General features: G+C 44.2%; 1 protein-coding gene across 1 annotated transcript in view; it reads left to right on the top strand.

The window, feature by feature from the left end:
- Lama3 (laminin subunit alpha 3) overlaps window positions 1–20,021 on the top strand; it is a 233,209-nt gene that overhangs the window by 36,180 nt on the left and 177,008 nt on the right. The window contains exons 3-7 of the mRNA XM_028759473.1: window positions 10,088–10,205; window positions 10,874–10,992; window positions 12,251–12,421; window positions 14,976–15,067; window positions 18,453–18,568. Of these exons, the coding sequence (XP_028615306.1) occupies window positions 10,088–10,205; window positions 10,874–10,992; window positions 12,251–12,421; window positions 14,976–15,067; window positions 18,453–18,568 (616 nt within the window). The remainder of the gene's footprint in view (window positions 1–10,087; window positions 10,206–10,873; window positions 10,993–12,250; window positions 12,422–14,975; window positions 15,068–18,452; window positions 18,569–20,021) is intronic.

The following is a 20,021-nucleotide window of genomic DNA, read 5'->3' as shown; positions in this document are numbered from 1 at the left end:
GGTGGGTCTGTCTGGCTACCCTGCCCACCTCTTTGGCTCCTTTCTACTTTCTGGCCCTCATTCCTAAATAGAAAGTTTCACAGCTGGATTCCAGACAACTAAACTCAACTTCTGACCAAGGCTCAGCTGGGCATAGCCCCACTCCATATCCATCAGGTCTGGAGGTCACGGAGTTCATGTAGAACCATCCTCCTGCCACCCATTTTGCTATGACCTTTCCTACTCCAGAGCTTCCCTACAGTTTCCCCACACATTGTCCTGCCATGAAGAAGGCCCCCAGGGGTCCTTATGACATCCAGGACAGCCAGGTGGGAGCATCTAGGGCACAGGTAAGTTCTACCTTAAGCTGTCCCCTGGGATCTCTTTCTTATTACAGTGGAAGTGACTTGTTTTATGCGGAATAAACACATCCTTAAGTCCTGGCTGCCTACCAACATTGCCCTCACCCAAATAAAAGCAGGCTGTGTCCTGGCTTAAGACTCTAGGTACTAAATGCTTCTGCTCCAGTTCCTGGGGGGTGGAGGGGGGCAGGATAACCCAACACACACCCTATAGTCTTCAGATGAATATCTATTTAATTGTTTTTGTGAAGTTTTTTTGATTTTTTTGCACAGCACTCTTTGAAGCACAGATGCAGACATTGAATCAGAGAGTAAGGCACAGCTGAGGCCTGAATGCTGAGTAGAGTCAGCAGACATCTTTGGTGCTGTGGTTAGGCTTCAGTTGTGGTCAATTTGAGTTGAGGGGGAAGGTTCTGAGGGGGGATCTCTGCAGGTGTCATACAGGGAAGTAAACCACACAAAGAGATAAGAATAAAAACCCGGTGCAGGTGCAGATTGACTTCCTCAACCTGGATCAGATTTCAGGGAGTCTAAGAACAGATAGGTTATTCCCAGTGTATTTAAGCCCAGCATAATTTGGAAAAAAGTTTTCTGTAGTGATACAGTCCTCTTTGCACCAGGAGGCGCAATCACACGGAAACTCAACTCAGGGTGTCATTTCTTCCAAGAAGATGGGTTCTTGAGATACTATACCTGTACTGGCTTAAGGGTCTAAGGGTCTGGCTTGGTCTCAGTCATTCAAACAACATAACATTTTCCACTTTCGGTCCTGGTTGTGGGAGCTTGATACGGCTGGCTCAATGGATGACAGATCACCAGGCTGTTAACCACTTCCAATTCTCAGCTTTTTGGATGGAAGGACAGGGTTTTCATATTTCCCATAGGAAAGACACTCCTATGTGCTTAACATTCCTGGTTTCTCTGGAGATCTGTGGCCACAAGGCCCTTTCTGCTCTGCTCCCCACAAGGCTAAGTGAGCTTCAAGTAGACACAGCTATAAAGTTTATGTGAGAAGCTGACTAGAGGAAGAAATGGTTGTCAGAGCTGTACTGTGGAAGTCAGGTGAAGGGAGATGGAGGAGAGAAGGGGATTGAGCTGGTTCATCTGAAGCTTTCTGGCTGGGAGAGGGTGGAGGTTGGGGAAAGAAAGGAATGTGGAGGGAAGGAGAGGTTTTCTCTTAAAGTCACAGATCCATTTAAAAGCTAATGGTATGTATCCAGTCGGAGATCAAGAGAGTGAGACAGAAGCATAGAGCATGGGATGAGCTTTTGAAAGGCAGTTTCTCCCCCTCATGGTCCAGAGGGAAGCAAGGCTCGTGTGCAGATTTGTGTAAGTAAGAGAAGATATGTGTGTGTACATGTGCACGTGCATGTGTGTGTGTGTGTGTATTTGTTTAGTTTTGATGTTACTGGTAAAAGAGAAAAAAATAGCTTTCAAGAGTGAAAGAAGCAGAGATTCCCAGGACACTGCAAAACAGAGAATCAGGGTCAGGACCCAGGAAGCTGCACAGTCAGAACCTCTCCAGCAGAAAGCCTGGCATCCATCTTCAAGATTCCACTGAGGCTGGATGCTGTTTGCCACCACTTGTCCTGATCACTTACTTATCCCTGGGTCTGGATACTGGGCTCTGTCGGCCCTGCTGGGATCAGACATTGTCCCCAGAAGCCAGACAGTGCTGCTCTCTGCCCTACTTCTGGAAAGAGTCTTTGGATCTTTTAGTGTCTCTGCTTTTTTCTGTTTCTTGCTCTAGATGCAAAGTCTTAGAAGGAGACCTCAGTGAGCCTGAGGCCTGGGTCCAGCTGCCTTCCCTGTAGGGGAGCTGGGGAAACTGGCAACTTGAACATTAAAGTAGGAGTCATGGTCTGTTCACAGAAACATTCAGGTGGCAGGAAAGACATTCAGCTTCCCAGAAGTCAAACAGAGAAAAGACAAATGCCTGGGATACAGCTAGCTAGACTCTGAGCAGTTGCTGAAAGTGCCTGTGTGGAACCCACACCCCCAGAGGACCCCCAGAGGTCAGCCTCCTAATCCCAGAACTTGGCTGCAGTCTTTCTCAAAGATCAGGTGATTGCTATTGTATGGTTTATCATTGTGATGAGCAACAGGATGTCTTGTAGCATACATCTGTAATCCTAGAACTTGGAAGGTAGAGACAAGAGGATTAGGAGTTCAAGGCCAGCCTGGACTAAATGAGAATGTAATCCCCAAAGTAAATGAACTAACAAGTCTCCTTTATTGTATTTGACTAAACTACTGCTCTCTTGGGGTTTGTATTCAAGAAGTAAAGACAGTGAAGGTTGTAGGATGTTCTAAGAATATGTGATCTCTAGCTGGATGGTTTGAAGTCATACTTCATATGACAGCTAGTTCTCAAAATAAATATGCTGGCTAATAAAACTGAAAACACTGAGCTAGCACCCAGGGCCACCATTGTGCCCTCTAGAAATACACAGCTGTAGTAAAAAAGCTTTGAAGCACTCAAACTGTCTCCAGACCCTTCATCCCCCTCGCATATTGAGGCACTCTGATGTGGGCACACCTATTTACAGTGACCAGGCCACCCTTGAGTAGTAATAGCAATACTAGCATAACAGTGTCTTTGTAGTGCTGAGGGTTAAAGACAGGACTTCACACAAGCACCCTCCCACTGAGCCACACCCCCAGCCTACAATTCAGAACTGTTGAATTAAGCTAATCCACATCTATCACCCCAAATGCTAACCATTTATTCTTCCCATCCACCTAAAACAATGCATTCTCTATCAGCATCTCCCTGCTTCCCCACTTTGCACCTCTGCCTTTCTCCTCCCCTAGTACAAGGGATTAAGGAGTCACTTACTCAAGGGATTGACTGACGATAGATATAAAGTTAGCCTCACTGCACCTAAGCTCGCTGACTGACTGACGACTGACAGAGCTCCAGGATCCTTCTGTCTCTGCCTCACCTCCATGCAGCTCTAGGGCTATTGATCTTCACACACATGTATGATTCTTACACGGGTACTGGGAAGCCGAATTGAGGTCCTTATACATGTGCAGTAGGCATTTACTGTCTGAGCTGTCTCCTCAGCTCCCCAGTATAGAATTTAGATGTAAGGCTTCCATTTTCTTTATGTTGATTATTTTCTTCTAAGTTATTGGCAACCAAAGCCTTTCTAGTTGTTATACTGAGACATGCTCTGTCTCCATAGATGGCTGGTCTCAAATCTTCATTGCTCTTCCTGCCTTTGCCTGCAGAGCGACGGATTTGCAGGCATGTGACACCATGCCCAGTGACCCAGTGACCCATTTCTTCAGCTTTATTTTGTGTCTGTGTCTGTGATGGTAGTGGGAACTGAACTCAGCACGACAGACAAGCACATTGTCACTGAGCTGCATGTCCACTCCAGAGGAGAGACAAGAATCCTTCAGCTGTTCTGATTAAAGAACAATTCTGTTCCAGTAAAAAAGAAAAACATGGGGCTTAGAGTGGAACAAGAGACTAAGAACCAATATTTAGACTAAGCTTTCGCTTAAGATTTTGATTTCTTAGGCTTTTGTGATGTTTTTCAAGAAAAATTCAAACCGACACATAAAATGCACATATATAGAGTTATATATATTCGTATATGTGTGCATTGTACCATGTTCAAGTTGGGACACACATATCTGTCTTCTCAAACATCATGTCTTTATGGGAAACACTCAAACTGTGTTCTCCTTGTCAGTGGTCACTTTAATGTGGACTATCTGCTATAACTACAAGTTAGTTCCTATTGTATCATTAGCCAACCAGGATGTTATAGAATCTTAACTTTCTTCTTCTTCTTCTTCTTCTTCTTCTTCTTCTTCTTCTTCTTCTTCTTCTTCTTCTTCTTCTTCTTCTTCTTCTCCTCCTCCTTCTCCTTCTCCTTCTCCTCCTCCTCCTCCTCCTCCTCCTTCTTCTTCTTTTAGCTTGTGCCCAGATCTTGTCTGCCTGCTAATTCAGACCTTCATTGCTTTGAAAGAGTGCAGGGAACCTTGGGGTGGGTTTTCTATTCTGAGGCCTGGTTGGCATGTGGAATGAAAGGTAGAAGGAGGACTTGTGAGAGGTTTTATCAAAATACCCAAAAATCTCTGGTGGCCCTTTCTCATCAGCAGTACAATGGGGTCCTCTCAGAAAGAGATGCTAGGGTTCGAGGTTACCTTCCACTTTTTGGATCCTGTCTGGACAGTTTCTGGAATCATCTATGTTACCTCCTTCCAAGTAAGCAGTTTCTTCTGGGAGCCAATAAGAAGTTGAGAGTGCACATCCTTAGAACTTGACCAAACATGCCTTTCTGATGAGAGAAAGTCCAGACTGGAGAACATTCCAGAATATCTGAAATGTCACTCTTGAGAAAGACAAAACCATGGCAGTGGGGTGGGGGTTCTTTAGACATTTTATCCCTGCGGCAAAACTGAAGCTCAAACAGTCCTGAAAGGGATAAGTTTATGAGAATGTCCATGTTTGGGGGAGATACATGCAGAGCAGCAAGTGTCATGAAGTCTGTTACTTCCAAAGAAAGTGCATGTGTGTGTGCATGTGTGAAATATGAACACCCGATGAACCTAAGTGAAGGACAGATGGGCAGCCATCGCATCGTTGTTTGAGATCTGTAGGTTTGCAGACTGTTCAAAGTAAAGCATCATAGAAAGTCATTATTAAAATACTTCTTTATGGAACAATATATTCACTCATTAAATTCACATATTAAATCAATATATTTACTCATTAAATAAGTACCCAAGTATGTTACTCTTGAGGTCCACTCTGTTGATGTTTGCCTGCTAGTATCTGCCTCCTGAACCCAGCATCAGAAACATAGCTTTTGTTTTAACTGGTTAATAAGTGCATTCATTCATATATCCATGAATTATTCAATTCATAGCAAATTCTATTCATTCATAGCAAATATTCAGTTCAGGAAGGCCCTGAATCGAGTAAGTGACCAACGGAGGCAAGTGGTAATTTCAGTGACTTTGAGAGGGACAGGATCAGCTTGTGCCTTATCTCACTCACTCACCTTGAATGCCTTTGATGTCTAAAGGCCTTTTTAAGTCTCTTACCTGCTTTATCAGGGCATTATTTAAAAGGCTATCATGGATCTCCCTAGTAGACAGAGCCAAGCCAGCTTTAGTTTGTTACAGAAGCATTAGAGAGGAGATTACAAGTCTATAATTTTTGCCATTTCCCCACCTCCCCTTATCTTTGTCCATCAAATATTTACTTGACAATACCCCTTGCTCCTCTCTGCCCGATGGTGTCTGTCGCTATTCTTGAGTCTCAAGGCTGATTTATGTGCTTTGAAGTATTTCCAGTGGTGGGAGACGAAGCTTAAGAGAGAGTAAGCTGTTTAACAGAAACAGCCAGTTAGAAGCTTCTGCTATGGTCCAGCAGGAGAAAGCAATCTGCTGGCTTACCATGCCTGAGCCAGGTTGTGAGCACCCCGAGACCACTCACTCCTGGGCAAAAGACTTGCAAGTGCCTATGTCAGAGGGCATTTGCTGCTGAGCTGGAGCAGTGTGCAAGAGTGGACGACAGGTTTCCACAGTGGTGGTGGGAGATCCACCAAACCACGCCAGTGGAATGAGAACTGAATGCAGCCTACCCATCACCAGAGCACATGCACATGTGCATTAAGGAACCTCACAATCAGGTCCCCAAACAAAAACAGGAGGGACACTTTTTAAAGTGGAATATCCTTTCTGTTTGGTATTAATGGTGGATAGACTTAGTATGTTTGTTAAGTTAGATCCAGGTAGTAGGTTCACAGAACAAGCTAGTGGGCACCCTATACGCTTACTGAGATGTTTCTCTCCTTCCTATGCCCGTCCCCCCATCCCTACCACCAATGTGTCTCATGTAGCCCAGGCTGGCTGCAAACTTCATGCAGCCAAGGATGATCTTGAACTTCTGGATCTCCTGCCTCCTGGTTTATGTGACACTAGGGCTTGAAGCCATGGCTTCCTACACCTGAGTGCCATCCCTAGCTCTGACTGGGGATTTTCTGCAACTGCAGTGTTACAGAAGAATGGAGTATCACCTTGGAACCAGATGACACTAAGCTTAGGAGGCAGTGGTCACAAATTATAATCTATTGACTATTTTGTAGAAACTGTCACTGTGAGTTTGGTGGGAGAGATAAAACATGCTTAGAAAGATTCTTGTATTCAAAATATCTCATTTATCATTTATCTTATTCTCCTGCCTAAATGTGGTTTTACTTTGACAGGACTGAAACAGATGTATAAGCCATTGGAAAGATCTATATTTGTTACAGCTTTCCAAACAGGAGTTCCTGACTTTCCCATAAATCCCTTCACTGTGCAATCATGGTGTGTGTCTTTTGAAAACCTTTCTATTTTACCTTTAGCTGTTACTTTATGGTGTTCAGATCACCTTGTAATTCTGGTGTTTCTGTATCAAGCAGGACTTTCCCCTTGAGCAATGGTTGACAGTTGGGTTATACTCATAGCCCAGGTAAGTATTATTTCCCAAACCAAGAAGCCCAAGATTGAAGGACAGAACTAGCTGGGACTTAGGCTTCCAGCTACTGCTGTGACAATCTTTCTTCCCTTAGAGAAATAGCAAAAGGGCTTCTTACCATGAAAGGTAGAGTCCATAAAGAAGTGGTGTTTCTCAGAGTCAGGCGAGAGCCTATGAGGTACCCCTGAGCACTGGTCCTTTCAGGAGGTCCATCAACCCTGAGGACATCATTTACACCATTAAAGATCTAACTGGGATAAGATCTTTTTCAAATTTTTCACCAAACCAAAACATGTCACTAGAGATTGAATGCAGAGGCAGAGATGAAACTCATTCATTTTCCAATCTGTCAGTAAGAGGGATTTGCAGAAACAGAGCACTGCCAATGTTCTTGTTAGAAAAAATAGTTTCTCATAACCAGATAGCGTTTATCTTCAGCACCACTCTAGGGGCAGACCTGGTGGGGCTGGTGAGGGAATGAAGAAGACACAGAAAAGCTGGGGTTGAGCAGGCCAGCCCCTCAGGTGGAGAAACCACAGCACCCTGGATGCTTGACATGCTTGTCTGTTAGAGTTGAACAGAGGTGGAGTTACTGCATACAGATAAACAGAGTGAGGGCTTATGCTAGACAGCAGGGCCGAGAGGCAGGTGTGGCTAATCTAGGTAGGAGCAGTATCTGTAGGGGAGGAGTTTGCAAGTCCTAAACACACTGGGGAAGAAAGCTATGGTGGATGTTTCTGCACACACTATCCATACCCACACTTGGATCCCAGATGAGGGCTTTGCCATTTCTCTTGGAGCCTCCAGGGAGGGATGTGAGTGGCGGGGGTAGGGCTGGAGAGAGGAGGAGTGTGAGTGGCAGGGTAAGGTTGGGGAGGTTTTGCTCTCTGCCCATGGGTCTGAGGCTTTAGTCTCACGGTGGCCTTGAGACCACCAGTACATCTCCACTCAAGATCTCACTCACTCAGGGCTTCCTACAGAGTGGGATTCCTACCTTAAATAAATAACCATATATATGCCTTACATTTCTCAACTTTAATTGTTAATATGGTATATGTCAATGTATGAATCAATATGAAAGATTTTGGGAGTCTTCTATAATTTTTTAAAGTATAAAGAAATACTTTAAGTATTTTAGAGATCAAAATATGAAAAAATTTTGTATAAATGTTTGGGCTTCTAATTTAGAGTTTGAAATATTAATATTAGATAATATTTCTCAGACTTGAATTCACATACACACATACACAGACACATATACACATACAACTTTTACTATTCTATGTGGAAAATGGTTAAAACTCTTACGGTGGTGGTTGTTATTACTAGTATTTTGATCCTAGAGATTGAGCCAAGGCCTTGCATGTGTTTTGATATTAAGTTACACCCAAGCCTCCTCTCAGTATTTTTTTCCAGGAAAGAGGTCCCTACATTGTTCTCCTGGATCCAGTGGACAAGCTAATGGCAGTGGGACACCCTGCTCAGAAAGTCACTAGGAATCTGTCACTTGGAATGATGTGGGGTCAAGAGGTTGGGAACTGGGGCTGTCTTTGTTCCTTAACATGATAATGAGGATTTGTTTAAGCCTGTGCTCTGCCATACATCCCTCAGCATCCCTGGTGATGATTGCACGTGTTTTCCTCTGTCCTCTGTCCTCTGTATCCCTCAGGGATGCACGTCCTTTGAATAGAATGCTGCACCTGACTGTAACTTATGCAATCATCTTATATAATCTACAGATGACTTCTATCTAATCTGGTGTAAGTAATTGTTGCATACTGCATTGCCTAGGGACAACAGGCAAGAATGATGTGATAGCCTCCACCCCAACAGTTTTGATCCTTGGTTGAAATTTTGGATCTAGAATCACCAGTTTGGTGACATGACTGTAGAACTCAAATTGCAAAGCAGATACTTTTTGAGGAAGGGGTGCCCCGCCCAGCAGGGCGGTGGACTAGGACCCGGGGACCACCTGAAAGAGAGAATGGGGGAACAGGGGTACATGAGAAAACAACAACCTGTCTAGAGTCTGATCAAGCTGTCAAATTTTAATTTTTCCACACAGGGATTATATACACATAGAGGCAGAATGTGGGGGATGACGCAGAGTCTTCTTTGTTTCTGGGGAGCACAGGTGATCTCAGGGGGAGTACAAATGTTTTCTAGAACAGGATATTGGCTGGGTGAAGAGTTCACAGAAGAAGCAGGGCAGAACAGGTCACTATGTACCTGTCCATAAGATCTATTATTCATTTATTCTTATCTAAATTAATACTTTCCCACCAAAGCTACTTGTCCATAAGGTCTATTGTTCATTTGTTCTTTTCTAGGCTGGTACTTTCCCACCAGGGCTACCTGTCTACAAGATCTATAGCTATCTGTTCTAGGGTAGTGCTGTCCCACAGAGACCAAGGCTTTGTGTCAGTAGGCATGGATGGCTAACTTAGGCCTATGGCTAACTTAGGCCTTTAATGTATAAGGAAGGTCGCTCCCAACAAAGGGGAGTGGGGAATAAACCAGAAGAAACGCTGGGTGTTCCTGGGCTATACCTTAGAGTTTAAGAATTAGAGGTGAAGAGAGCAGGACCACAGCCCAACTTTGTTTCTTTCTGTGCTTGTGTCATTCTGGTCATAGGCAAAGAATTATGAGAATAAACAAGAACACTGGTCATAGGGAAAGCAGCCAGGAAACGAGGACAGTGTAGGTGACACCAGGGGGGGGGGGTTACTACTCCACAACAGCTGCTAGGTCTCAGTCTGCAGCTCTGATCTCTCCAATACCTGGAGCCCCAGGCGCTGGCACTGAAAAGAAGCTCTGAGCTCTTCTGCTGGCTCTTGATCCACAAAGGACTTAGCACAACACTCTTAGTGTCTGCCACCAGGCTTCTGATATGTAGACGTGATGATGCTTGCAGACTGGTTGACATTCAGGGATTAGATATGGCTAAGATGTACCAGTGGTGGTGACCACATGTCCTTAGAGGAGAAGGGGAAAATGGTTGATTTTGAGAATAATGAGCTAGAAAAACTGTTTCTGGGCAAAGGTGTCTACCATGCAGGCAGAAACAGTATCTGCATCTTGTAGTCTTGGGAACCAGGTCCTATAGAAGTAGTTAAAGCCATGGACAAAGTGACTTTAATCTTTTCGTTTACTGGTGGTCCTGGGGATTGAACCCAGGGCCCTTTACATGCTAGGCATGTGCTCTACCACTGAGCTACACTCTCAGTCTAGACAAACTGTATTTCTCTTGCTTTTTCAGCTCTTCCATGTGGCTTATATCTTAATCAAATTTGCGAACTCTCCCCGCCCTGATCTTTGGGTCCTAGAAAGATCTGTAGACTTTGGAAGCACCTACTCACCATGGCAGTATTTTGCTCGTAAGTAATCTTGTTTTCTGTGCTATGAGGGACTTTGATTATCTAAAACTGTTTAAGATTTAATTTTCTAAAAATGTATCTCAGTGTGACTAGGTAGGGCTTAAACCTCCTAAGTTGTTCTCAAAAGAGCCCAGTTTCACAGTCATGTGTGTGCCAATTCTAAGGATCTCACATGCAGGATGAAGGTTGCAACTCCATTTATAATAATTTTGCTCCAACTGGTGGGAGGTGCCTGTAAGTGAGCTGTGACTTATGTTCTCCTTTTATGAGGAGTTAGGAATAAACTCCCAGCCTTCAGAATCCTGGGCTCTGTGTTACTTATTTTGAACCTGTTATCTTTGCTATGAAAGTATCTAAGTGTCTCTGGACCACATGACGAATCAAGGTGGGCAGCATTCTTGCTTATAAGATAAAGTTGTGTACTTGAGACATGAAGAGTTAATGACATATCTTCAACTTATCTTCAACTGGTTCCTGAAGGGCACTTGAAATGAAACAGCAGGTATTTCTTTTTCATGAATTAAAAGCTTTATCCTAAGCTTTCATCTAGAAGTGCAAGAGTTCTTGCTTCTTCTCTTTTCATCTCTCTTAAGGAAACACAAGGCATCTGAAGTGGCCCAGGAGAAAGCAATGTGTTATTTGATAATGTTCACTTATTTCCTTTCTAGATTCTAGAGGAGATTGTGTAGAACAGTTCGGGCAAGAAGCAAACATGGCCATCACCCAGGATGACCAGGTGCTCTGTGTCACGGAGTATTCCCGTATTGTGCCTCTGGAAAATGGCGAGGTAAACAGCTTTGGGAGGCTGTAACACTAAAGACTCAAGAATGAGTTGGGTTGGAAGTTCTGTTTAGAGGCCTGGGTTCTCCCCAGGAAGTTAGGGTTTGGGATCCAAGGTTCAAAGATCTCAGAATTCTGGTGACAGTTTTAGAAGATGGGTGAGTCTCTGGTAAGTGGGGTTGATCCCTCTCACCTCTTCACACATCATTTCCAGTGAGACTGAGGAGACGTGGGGTGGGGGCATACAGGGGTTAGGCAGCTGTGGTAAGTCCACATGGAGGTGGACAGAGGTGGGACAGTCAGGGTAGAACTCCACGGAAATGGTGAATATAGGGATATCAACAGACTTCCAAATCAACTCTCCTTAGGAGAGTGAGATCTTACCCAAGTTTACCCAGTACTGTCTGGCTGGTGAGCAGCTTATGTTTCAAAGCATCAAGGCTGGGATAAAAGCATTAGTGGAGGCATGAAACCCCAAGCCATTGTTCTTGTCCACATTTTCAATATCATTTAGATCAGAAGTTCTCAACATATGGGTCGAGACCCCCCCAGGTCAAATGACCCTTTCATAGGGGTTGCATAGCAGATACTTCCATTATGCTTCTTTTTTTTAAAGATTTATTTATTTATTTTATTTATGAATACACTGTCGCTGTCTTCGGACACACCAGAATAGGGCATCCAATCTCATTACGGATGGTTGTGAGCCACCATGTGGTTGCTGGGATTTGAACTCAGGACCTCTGGAAGAGCAGTCAGTGCTCTTAACCGCTGAGCCATCTCTCCAGCCCCCCATTATGCTTCTGACCAGTAGCACAATTACAGTTATGAAGAAGCAATGAAATAGCTGTATGGTTGGGGTCACCACAACAAGAGGAACTGTATAAAGAGCTGCAGCGTTAAGAAGGTTGAGGACCACTGCTCTGTTGATTATGTCAGTCTTATTTCCTTGATGCAGCTAGGCAGAATCATTTCACTGTATTTATAGACATAACAACAGCTCTCCAACCTTTCATAGTTTCCCCTCCACAGCCACCTGATAGAACAGAGGTTTAAGGAAGAAACATCTTCACAGAGATTAGGTTTAAATGTAGAACCAAGAACTAACAACACTATTCTGACTTTCAAACTAGATGCTAGACCACCTCAGCACACCAGGGCCTCCTTTGAGAACCAGGTGCTTTGGGGGCATATGTTACTTTTAGTGTTTTGTTGCTACATTTTTCTTTTCTTTCTTCCTTTCCTTCTTCCTTTTCTATTTTTAGATTGTTGTATCCTTGATAAATGGTCGTCCAGGCGCAAAAAACTTTGCCTTCTCTGACACCCTGAGGGAGTTTACTAAGGCGACAAACATCCGCTTGCGGTTTCTACGAACCAACACCCTCCTCGGGCATCTTATTTCCAAAGCAGAGAGAGACCCCACTGTCACGCGTCGGGTGAGTCCTAAGCACCTAATCAGCTGCCTTAATTTTGTTGCTTGGCTTGTTTTGCTTGTCAAATAAGTTAAATTCTTCCAAGAACCTTTCCCAGCCAGTGATACTTAGACAGAGGGTGGTTCCTGTCTAAAGTAGATATAGCTATTTGTAGAAAATTCAACCAGGCCTGGTGATAAGAAGCTGATGCAGAAGGATTGCAAACACAAGGCCTGATTAGCCTGCAAAATGAGTCTGTCTGGGCACTTTAGCTGTTAATCTAGCTCAGTAGTAGTAGCAGTAGCCTGGGTCCAATCCCAAAGAGAAGAAACATTGTTACATCCAATAAATGGTTATAGTGAGTCTGGTATTAGTGCACATGGGCTAATTCTTGCTGTAATCAACAACTCCCGAAAGTCAGAGGCGTAAGGAAAATCAAGGGTTGTTCCTGCTCGTGTCACCCCTAGTGTGCATCAGCAGGTGAGACCATGCTGGTGTAGTCACTCAGGCTACCAGACCCCTTGTTTCTCCAAGGGTCTTGTGGAGTCCTCCTTTGGATTCCCTGCATCAGTGCAGCAGATGAAAGAGAAAAAAAAATCCATGTGCTCCAAGCTATCGAGGTCACTTCCACCAAGAGGATCTGGTCCTAGTGTAGCCCCTCCTTGGGAAAAGAGGCCACGAAGTGTGATCTAGTGGAGAACATGTGACAGTGAACACTGGTACTCGGTACTCTGAGGGAGATCTACTGGACCATCTCCCATCCTCAGTTAAGATGGTATTATGGACTCTAGGGGCAGAGGGAGCCAGTCAGGAGAGGTGCCCTGAGCTCGATCTTCTCTTGCAAGTGCCTTCTAATGGCCCAACCCAACAGGAAGCTGGGGAGCCAGAAAGCCTATGGCTGCTGCTGATTGGGGTCAGCCCAAGGGCAAGGGGCAAGGTCTACCTAGAAGGCTGACTGGAAGACGCCCACTGTACCTTCCAAAATTTGGCATTTTAGTTAATAAGCATGTAGTTAATAGCACAGAGGTTGGATATGGGCAGCCCCAGGAGAGATTTGTTACAGTTTTGAGCATTTTCCAGAAAAGTCTTGCTGGAGGTGGCTCATCTGCATTTTCATACTCTTAGCTCTTTTTGAACCCCTGGGTAGATGGTTCAAAGATGAGCATTTACAAAGATGAGCTATATGTTCTGATAAGCTGCAAGGCCTCAGCCCACAACATCCAACTGTCATTCTGCTCTTCTAATTACTTTTGTGAGTATTGCAAGATCTCTCTCTCTCTCTCTCTCTCTCTCTCTCTCTCTCTCTCTCTCTCTCTCTGTCTGTCTGTCTGTCTTGGATATGATTTGTTATGGATTTTGTTGATTGCTTTATTATGTAATTGGGTTCCCAAAATTAAATGGGAATTCGCATGTCTGGGTATAAGATGCTGAGGGTCCCTGCCATCACTGGCTTTCATTGGTAAATAAAGTTGCCAGCAGCCAATGGCTGGGTGGGGAGACATAGGTGGGACTTTTAGGTTTCCAAGCAAGGAACATAGGAGAGAGAGAGGAAGACTCACCATTGCCAGGAAAGGAGGAGAGGTTTGAGAGAGATGGAAGATGTGAGACCACAGAATTGTGTAAGAGCTGGGGAAGAGCAGCCCCAAGACCCCTCCGCCCTTGGGTCTAGGGTAGCAAAAATGGAATATAGATTTTAGTAAGTAATAATTCAGGAGTTTTGGAGGGGAGCGTTAGCAATATGGAAGTGTGGGGTGGCCCAGCCATTGAGCTGATTTAGGCATATTAAATATAAGGCTGTGTGTATATCTTTCATTTGAGAATCCAGAGCATTTGGGCAGGCAGCGAGGAACTCTCTCAGCCACCACATGGGAGATTAGAGTGGATTAACCATATTAGCGCTACAATGATGTGCCGTGTGTGTGTGTGTGTGTGTGTGTGTGTGTGTGTGTGTGTGTGTGTATGTTGGCCATAATGTAGCCTGTGTGTATGTGTTCTGGTTTAGCAGCTAAGCCTCTATTTCTGGGTCTGCAGCTGACTCTGGCTGGTCTTTGGGAGTTTGAACATGAACCAAGAAGGTTCCAGCAACTGCCAACAGCTGGTGGCTCCTTCTATAGGTGAATCTGGTCCATTTTTTGGGTATTTGGATCTATACAAATATTTTTCAAAAAATATTTGAAAAAATATTTTCTCCTGTTCTTCACCCTGGAGGGGCAGTTTGCTTATAGTAGACACAAAGTTTATTTTTGGTAAATATGTATGCTTAATGTGTGAACAAACTTAAGACACTTGCACCATCTCATTTCTGTAATTTTCCTCCATACATTTAAAAGATTTGATTGTTTTAATGAACAAATTCTGAAGGCTTTTTAAAAAATTAAGGTTGGTTGATGAATGCATTCATTTTGTAAGACAAGTTACAAGCAAATGTGGTCCCATTTGTGCTGAGGTCAGCAAGGAGAAATGACACCAGAGCACAGAACAAGGGGAAGCGAGGCCCACTCTTCTGTGGGTCAGAGGTTGGCAAGAGCACCCCGTGGTGTGGCTCCTGGAGCTGATGCTTCTGTTTTCTGTCCTGCAGTATTATTACAGCATAAAGGACATCAGTGTCGGTGGGCGGTGTGTTTGCAACGGCCATGCGGAGGTGTGCAGTGCTGACAACTCTGAAAAGCAGTAAGTGCGGCAGGCCTCTCCTCACCTTGCTAGGAAGAAGCCTAATTGTTTCCATGGATATTTATACCTTGTTAAAGAATCTAGGTTCTAGACCTCAACAGGAATGTTTCAGAATCTACAACAAGGTGGTGTGTGTGTGTGTGTGTGTGTGTGTAAATGTGTGATTCCTTGTATGTCAGCTCTTCCTTCCCTTCCATAGACTACCAGTGGGTCTGTGGCAGACATGACTGACTAATCATAACACCCTATAGGTAATATGGAATGCTGCTACCAAATCCTCAACCATCTTGGACAGTCACTAACAATTTTTATCTACAGTTTGATTTTGCATGTATATATTTTTTTAATTTTAAAAAATTATTATTTTTAATTTTATTTTTAATTTTCTTTTGTGTATGAGTATTTTACCTGCATATATGCCCAGTGCCTGAGGAGGCAAAAAGAGGGCATTGAATCCCTTGAGACTGGAGTTATAGACAATTCTGAGCCACCATGTGGTTCATGCTAGGAGGTTAATCCAGGTCCTCTAGAAGAACAGCCAGTGCTCAGCCATTTCTCCAGCCCCTGATTTTGAATTTATTTAATCTGGGGTTTCTGCCATGTTTGACAGTTCCTACCTCAAGATGGGATCTGGGATCTGCATCGAAGGAGGAAATGCACATTAGGGTTTGGCTTAGCATGAGTGCTCCCCACCCCCATTCCTACACAGAGAATCTTCCATGGTTGCTATTAAAGAGAAGTGTTGACTTAGTCAAAAGTCTTCAGTCTCATTTAAATTCTGCAGATACAGAGGAGTTCAGCGGCGCTAACCTGGTGCTGAATACTTGAGAAATCCACTGTATGAAGAGGACGCCATCCTCTGCTGGGGTGGCCCAGGGACTTGATGGAGGAAGCCCATCTTGGACAGTCAGTGACACTGGTTCTAGGTAGAACAGTTTTAACCAAGAGCGTTTGCCATCCTGACCTCGCAGCATGGGTAGCAACAGGATTATACTTTTGATTCTGGGCTTTGGAGCAGTCAAATAAACAGGAGTCTGTTCAGGCACATCTGTTGTGCCATAGCCTAGTCAGTTGTTTGACAGAAACATGATTGTGGCTGTTAAGACTACATAAGATGGAGATGCTCATGAAAAGGCATCTCTCTTGACTAGGTCTGAAGCATTTTTATGATACAAGGCCAAATGCTACCTCATCTTTAGACTGAGAGTCAGTACAACAGTGGCTTGGGTGTGTCAGTGCCAGGCTCCTCTCTGTGCTATGCTCAAAACTTCCCTCTAGTGTATTTGGACCTCATGTTCCTCAATCAATGCCACTTAAATATTCTTTCCAGCCAACAAATGCCAAGTATTTCGTTGTTGCTGAGCTGAGATTGCCTCTGCTGAGAGCCCATGTGGTCTCCTCTGGGCATGTTACTGTGCACTGTGAAGACTATCCTTGTGTAATCAGATGCTGATCTCTCTGTCTATAGCTAGTTGCAATCCAGACATGGCGTTGTAATGTTTATTTCACGTGTCTCCTCTTTTAAGGTGTAAACACTGGTCCTCATTTACCCTCTGACTTGTCAGTAAGCTAAAGCTGATGAGCTAACAACTGAGCAGAAGAGAGAACAGTGCTGGACTTCTGCCAGCCAGGGAGGAGGGGGGGGGGGGGGGGGGGGGGGGAGGGGGAGGGGAGGAGGAAGGGAGAGAAAGAGAGAGAGAGAGACAGAGCCAGAGCCAGAGCCAGAGAAGAGGATAGAGCCATGAGGAGGGAGTCTTCAGAAGACACCATGGGAAAAAGCATCTAAAGCAGAGAGAGCTAAGACATAAATATTAAAAATTAAAACATAAATATTAAAATGCAAGTATCATGGGAATTTTTTTTCTGGGAGATAGAGTGGATTAGAGGTTTAGAATAGATTAATAACTGCTCAGCTATGTGTTGTAATCATATAAAATAAAAATATAATCTCTGTCTCAGTTATTTGGGATTAGAGAAAATCTGTTAACCCTTTAAAATTACTTTAACAGTCTCTAGCCTTCATGTCATGCCAGGTAAATCCGTGTCAGTGCCTTTGCAGACAGTAGAGCAGGGAGACGGAGTATGACTCGTAAGTCATGCCACCCTCCAGCTGTCTCTTATAGAAGGGTTGTAGGGGTCCCAAGAGGCCCAGCCAGCAGCCTGTTTCATATGGTTTTGAGTCTTTCAAACATAAATGAATGATCACAAGCATGGCATTCCATTTCAATGCCAAGGGCTGAGCTAGATATGAGATTGTAATTTTTAACACCTTTGCCTTGACAAGTGATCTCAGCTATGTGCCCTGTAATAGAGCTGGGGCAGCCTGTGGAAGCCTAGTGCTCAGAGAGCTTTACAGTTGTCTCTCTGTCATCTCTGTGCTAGAGGATAGACTGAGTTCAAAACCTTAGAAGTTCTTTTTCCCAGGATCACTTCAGGTGAAGAAGTGACATTCAATGCACCCCAGGAAACTTAGTACCTGCTTGCTTATTTATTTTATTTCTTATTCATTTATAAGTATTGTTTATTGGTAGCCCAGGCTAGCCTGGATCCTGTATATCCTTCAGCCTCCCTGGTGGGGTGGTCATAGGTGTGAGCCCCCGTGCTCAGTGATGTTCAGTTTGTAACATAATGTGGTAGAGGAGAAAGAACTGGTGCTTCCTGGTCAAAGGTTGGTTCTCTGTTATCTCCACTTGATCTTTGGCAAGTCTGTTACTCTCTGTGCATCTTAGTTTCACCATCTGGGCAATGGAGAGGATGGGGGAGGGGCTGGCAGAATGTATACAAATTGCTTAGTTTTGGTATTTGCTCAGCGACTGTGCTCTAGATGACTCAACAATTGTGTATGTGTCATAAATCAGAGGTTTCAATTTTGATCTTGGTGCTGGGGATTGAACTTACAACCCTGTGCAGGCTAGACTAGCAGGATCCAAAGAAAAACTTGATACTGATGCTGAGGATGTAGCTCAGCTGGTAGAGTATGCATACAGCAAGCATAAACTTCTGGGTTTGATTTCTAGTACCACATAAACCCAGGACCCCATAAAACAGGCATGTAGCACACACCTGAAATCCCAGAGCTTGGGAGGTGGAAGCAGAAGGATACAAGTTCAAGGTCTTCCACTGCTACATAGTCACATCAAGGTAAGTCTGGGATCAATGAGAGCCAATCGCCAGCAAAACAAAACATCTAAGCCAAACTACTTTTCAAACTCAGGATGCTAAGGCAGGAGGATTGCTCTGAGTTTGATGCTATGCCACCATCAACCACCAAATACCACTACCAAACACTACTACCACCACCACACCACTGCCATCGACACCGCTGCTGCCACCACCACCACCTCCACTTTTCAGTTCCCAAAATATGCTTTGCCCTTCTGCTCAGGTTCCGATGCAAATGCCAGCATCATACCTGTGGGGACACCTGTAATCGCTGCTGTGCAGGCTACAATCAGAGGCGCTGGCGGCCCGCTGCTCTGGAGCAGCACAATGAGTGTGAAGGTGGGTGCTGGTGTGAAGCCAATGAGTTCCATGTTCAGAGGAGAGAAGCTCTCTCCCTTCTGTGCCCTGGGGTCACAAAGAGAACAGGATCGTATCAGCTTTAGAGACTCAGTTCTGTTTGTTATAAGGTATCCCCCCCTTTACCCTACTATATGTTTCAGTGGATGCTGAGATCAGGGACAGTGGAGACCCTGGGGTGTGCTATATGCTTTCCTACATACAATGGTTTTGAGAATGTTGAATTTATAGATTGGGCTCAGTAAAAGATGAACAGCAACTAAAAATAAATAGTACCATGATGACAGCAGGTTGTAATAACTGGCCATCATCGCCATGTTTGTACTTGAGAGCCTTTATTAGGTAAACCAGGAGTTAACAAGAATCTAAGAAGCATTCACACTGACTCTGCAAGCTGAGATCATCACCAGCACGAATCCAGGTGACCCTCAGGCTGGGCACAAAGCGATTCGAAAGACAGGCGGTACCTTTGCTGTGCTGCTAACAAGACACACAGTTTAAAATGCAAACTTTAATTCTGTGACTTTCTATTTCATATCTGTAGACTGCAGGCAGCTTAGCTATGGAAAGTGTAATCACTGATGAGGGGGAACTGGCACAAGGAAAGTATCAGACTTAAGGGGAAAGTATCCTGAATTCAATTATAAGAAGGAAAAGAATAATTAAGAACATGCAAGTTACTTTCATATTTGGATAGGCAGGCTGAGTGTTTTAACATGGTGGTCTTCCTGTAAGAAAGGCAAATGCTCTACCTCTGAGCCATAGACCCAGGAATCTTACTGTATGCTGCCATCTTTGCCATTTCTTAGGGTGTGGTAGCAGATGGACTGCAGCTGTCTTGAGATGAGAAAAGAGGAGAGTGATGGTTAAACTTGACACATAGTAGGACGATGACTCATAGTAGGACACTGTCATGGATTAAATCATGTGGAAGGGGAGAGAGACCAGACAGAATGAGGAAAAACAAGAGCTGCTTTTAACAGCAGAGGCAGAACGTTTTAACCAGTGCGGTAGAATGTTAGGAAGTGGTGGATTTGATGAGCAAGCACCAGGGCATGGGCGATAGGTATGTCTAGTGTCACTGCGATACAGACACCAACTAAAGCAACTTAGGAAGGAAGGCCCTCTTACATCTTCATGGACATAACTGAGTTCTGTCATGTCAACTTCTGAGAAGCATACATGTTCAGACCATATCACTGAGCTATTATGAACATTTTAATCACATAGCTTAGAGGCTGTGCTAGGTATGCTTCGACTAGTCATGGTTAACTTTATGTCCTGATCTTTTTGATTGATGGTTTTTAGATATTTTTTAACGTTCTTCCCCAATCACTGTGAATTCCTTACTTTCACTCTTGGTGGCATTTAGTATCATTGGGAGGAATTCAAGTCAATACAGTGAGGGTTGGTTGAGGGCCACTGTGTGCCTAGG

The sequence above is a fragment of the Grammomys surdaster genome, unplaced genomic scaffold (genome assembly GCF_004785775.1).
Source record: "Grammomys surdaster isolate TR1022 unplaced genomic scaffold, NIH_TR_1.0 126298, whole genome shotgun sequence".
Taxonomy (NCBI): domain Eukaryota; kingdom Metazoa; phylum Chordata; class Mammalia; order Rodentia; family Muridae; genus Grammomys; species Grammomys surdaster.
The sequence above is the reverse complement of the archived record's forward strand: the minus strand, read 5'-3'. Positions and strand labels throughout refer to the sequence as shown.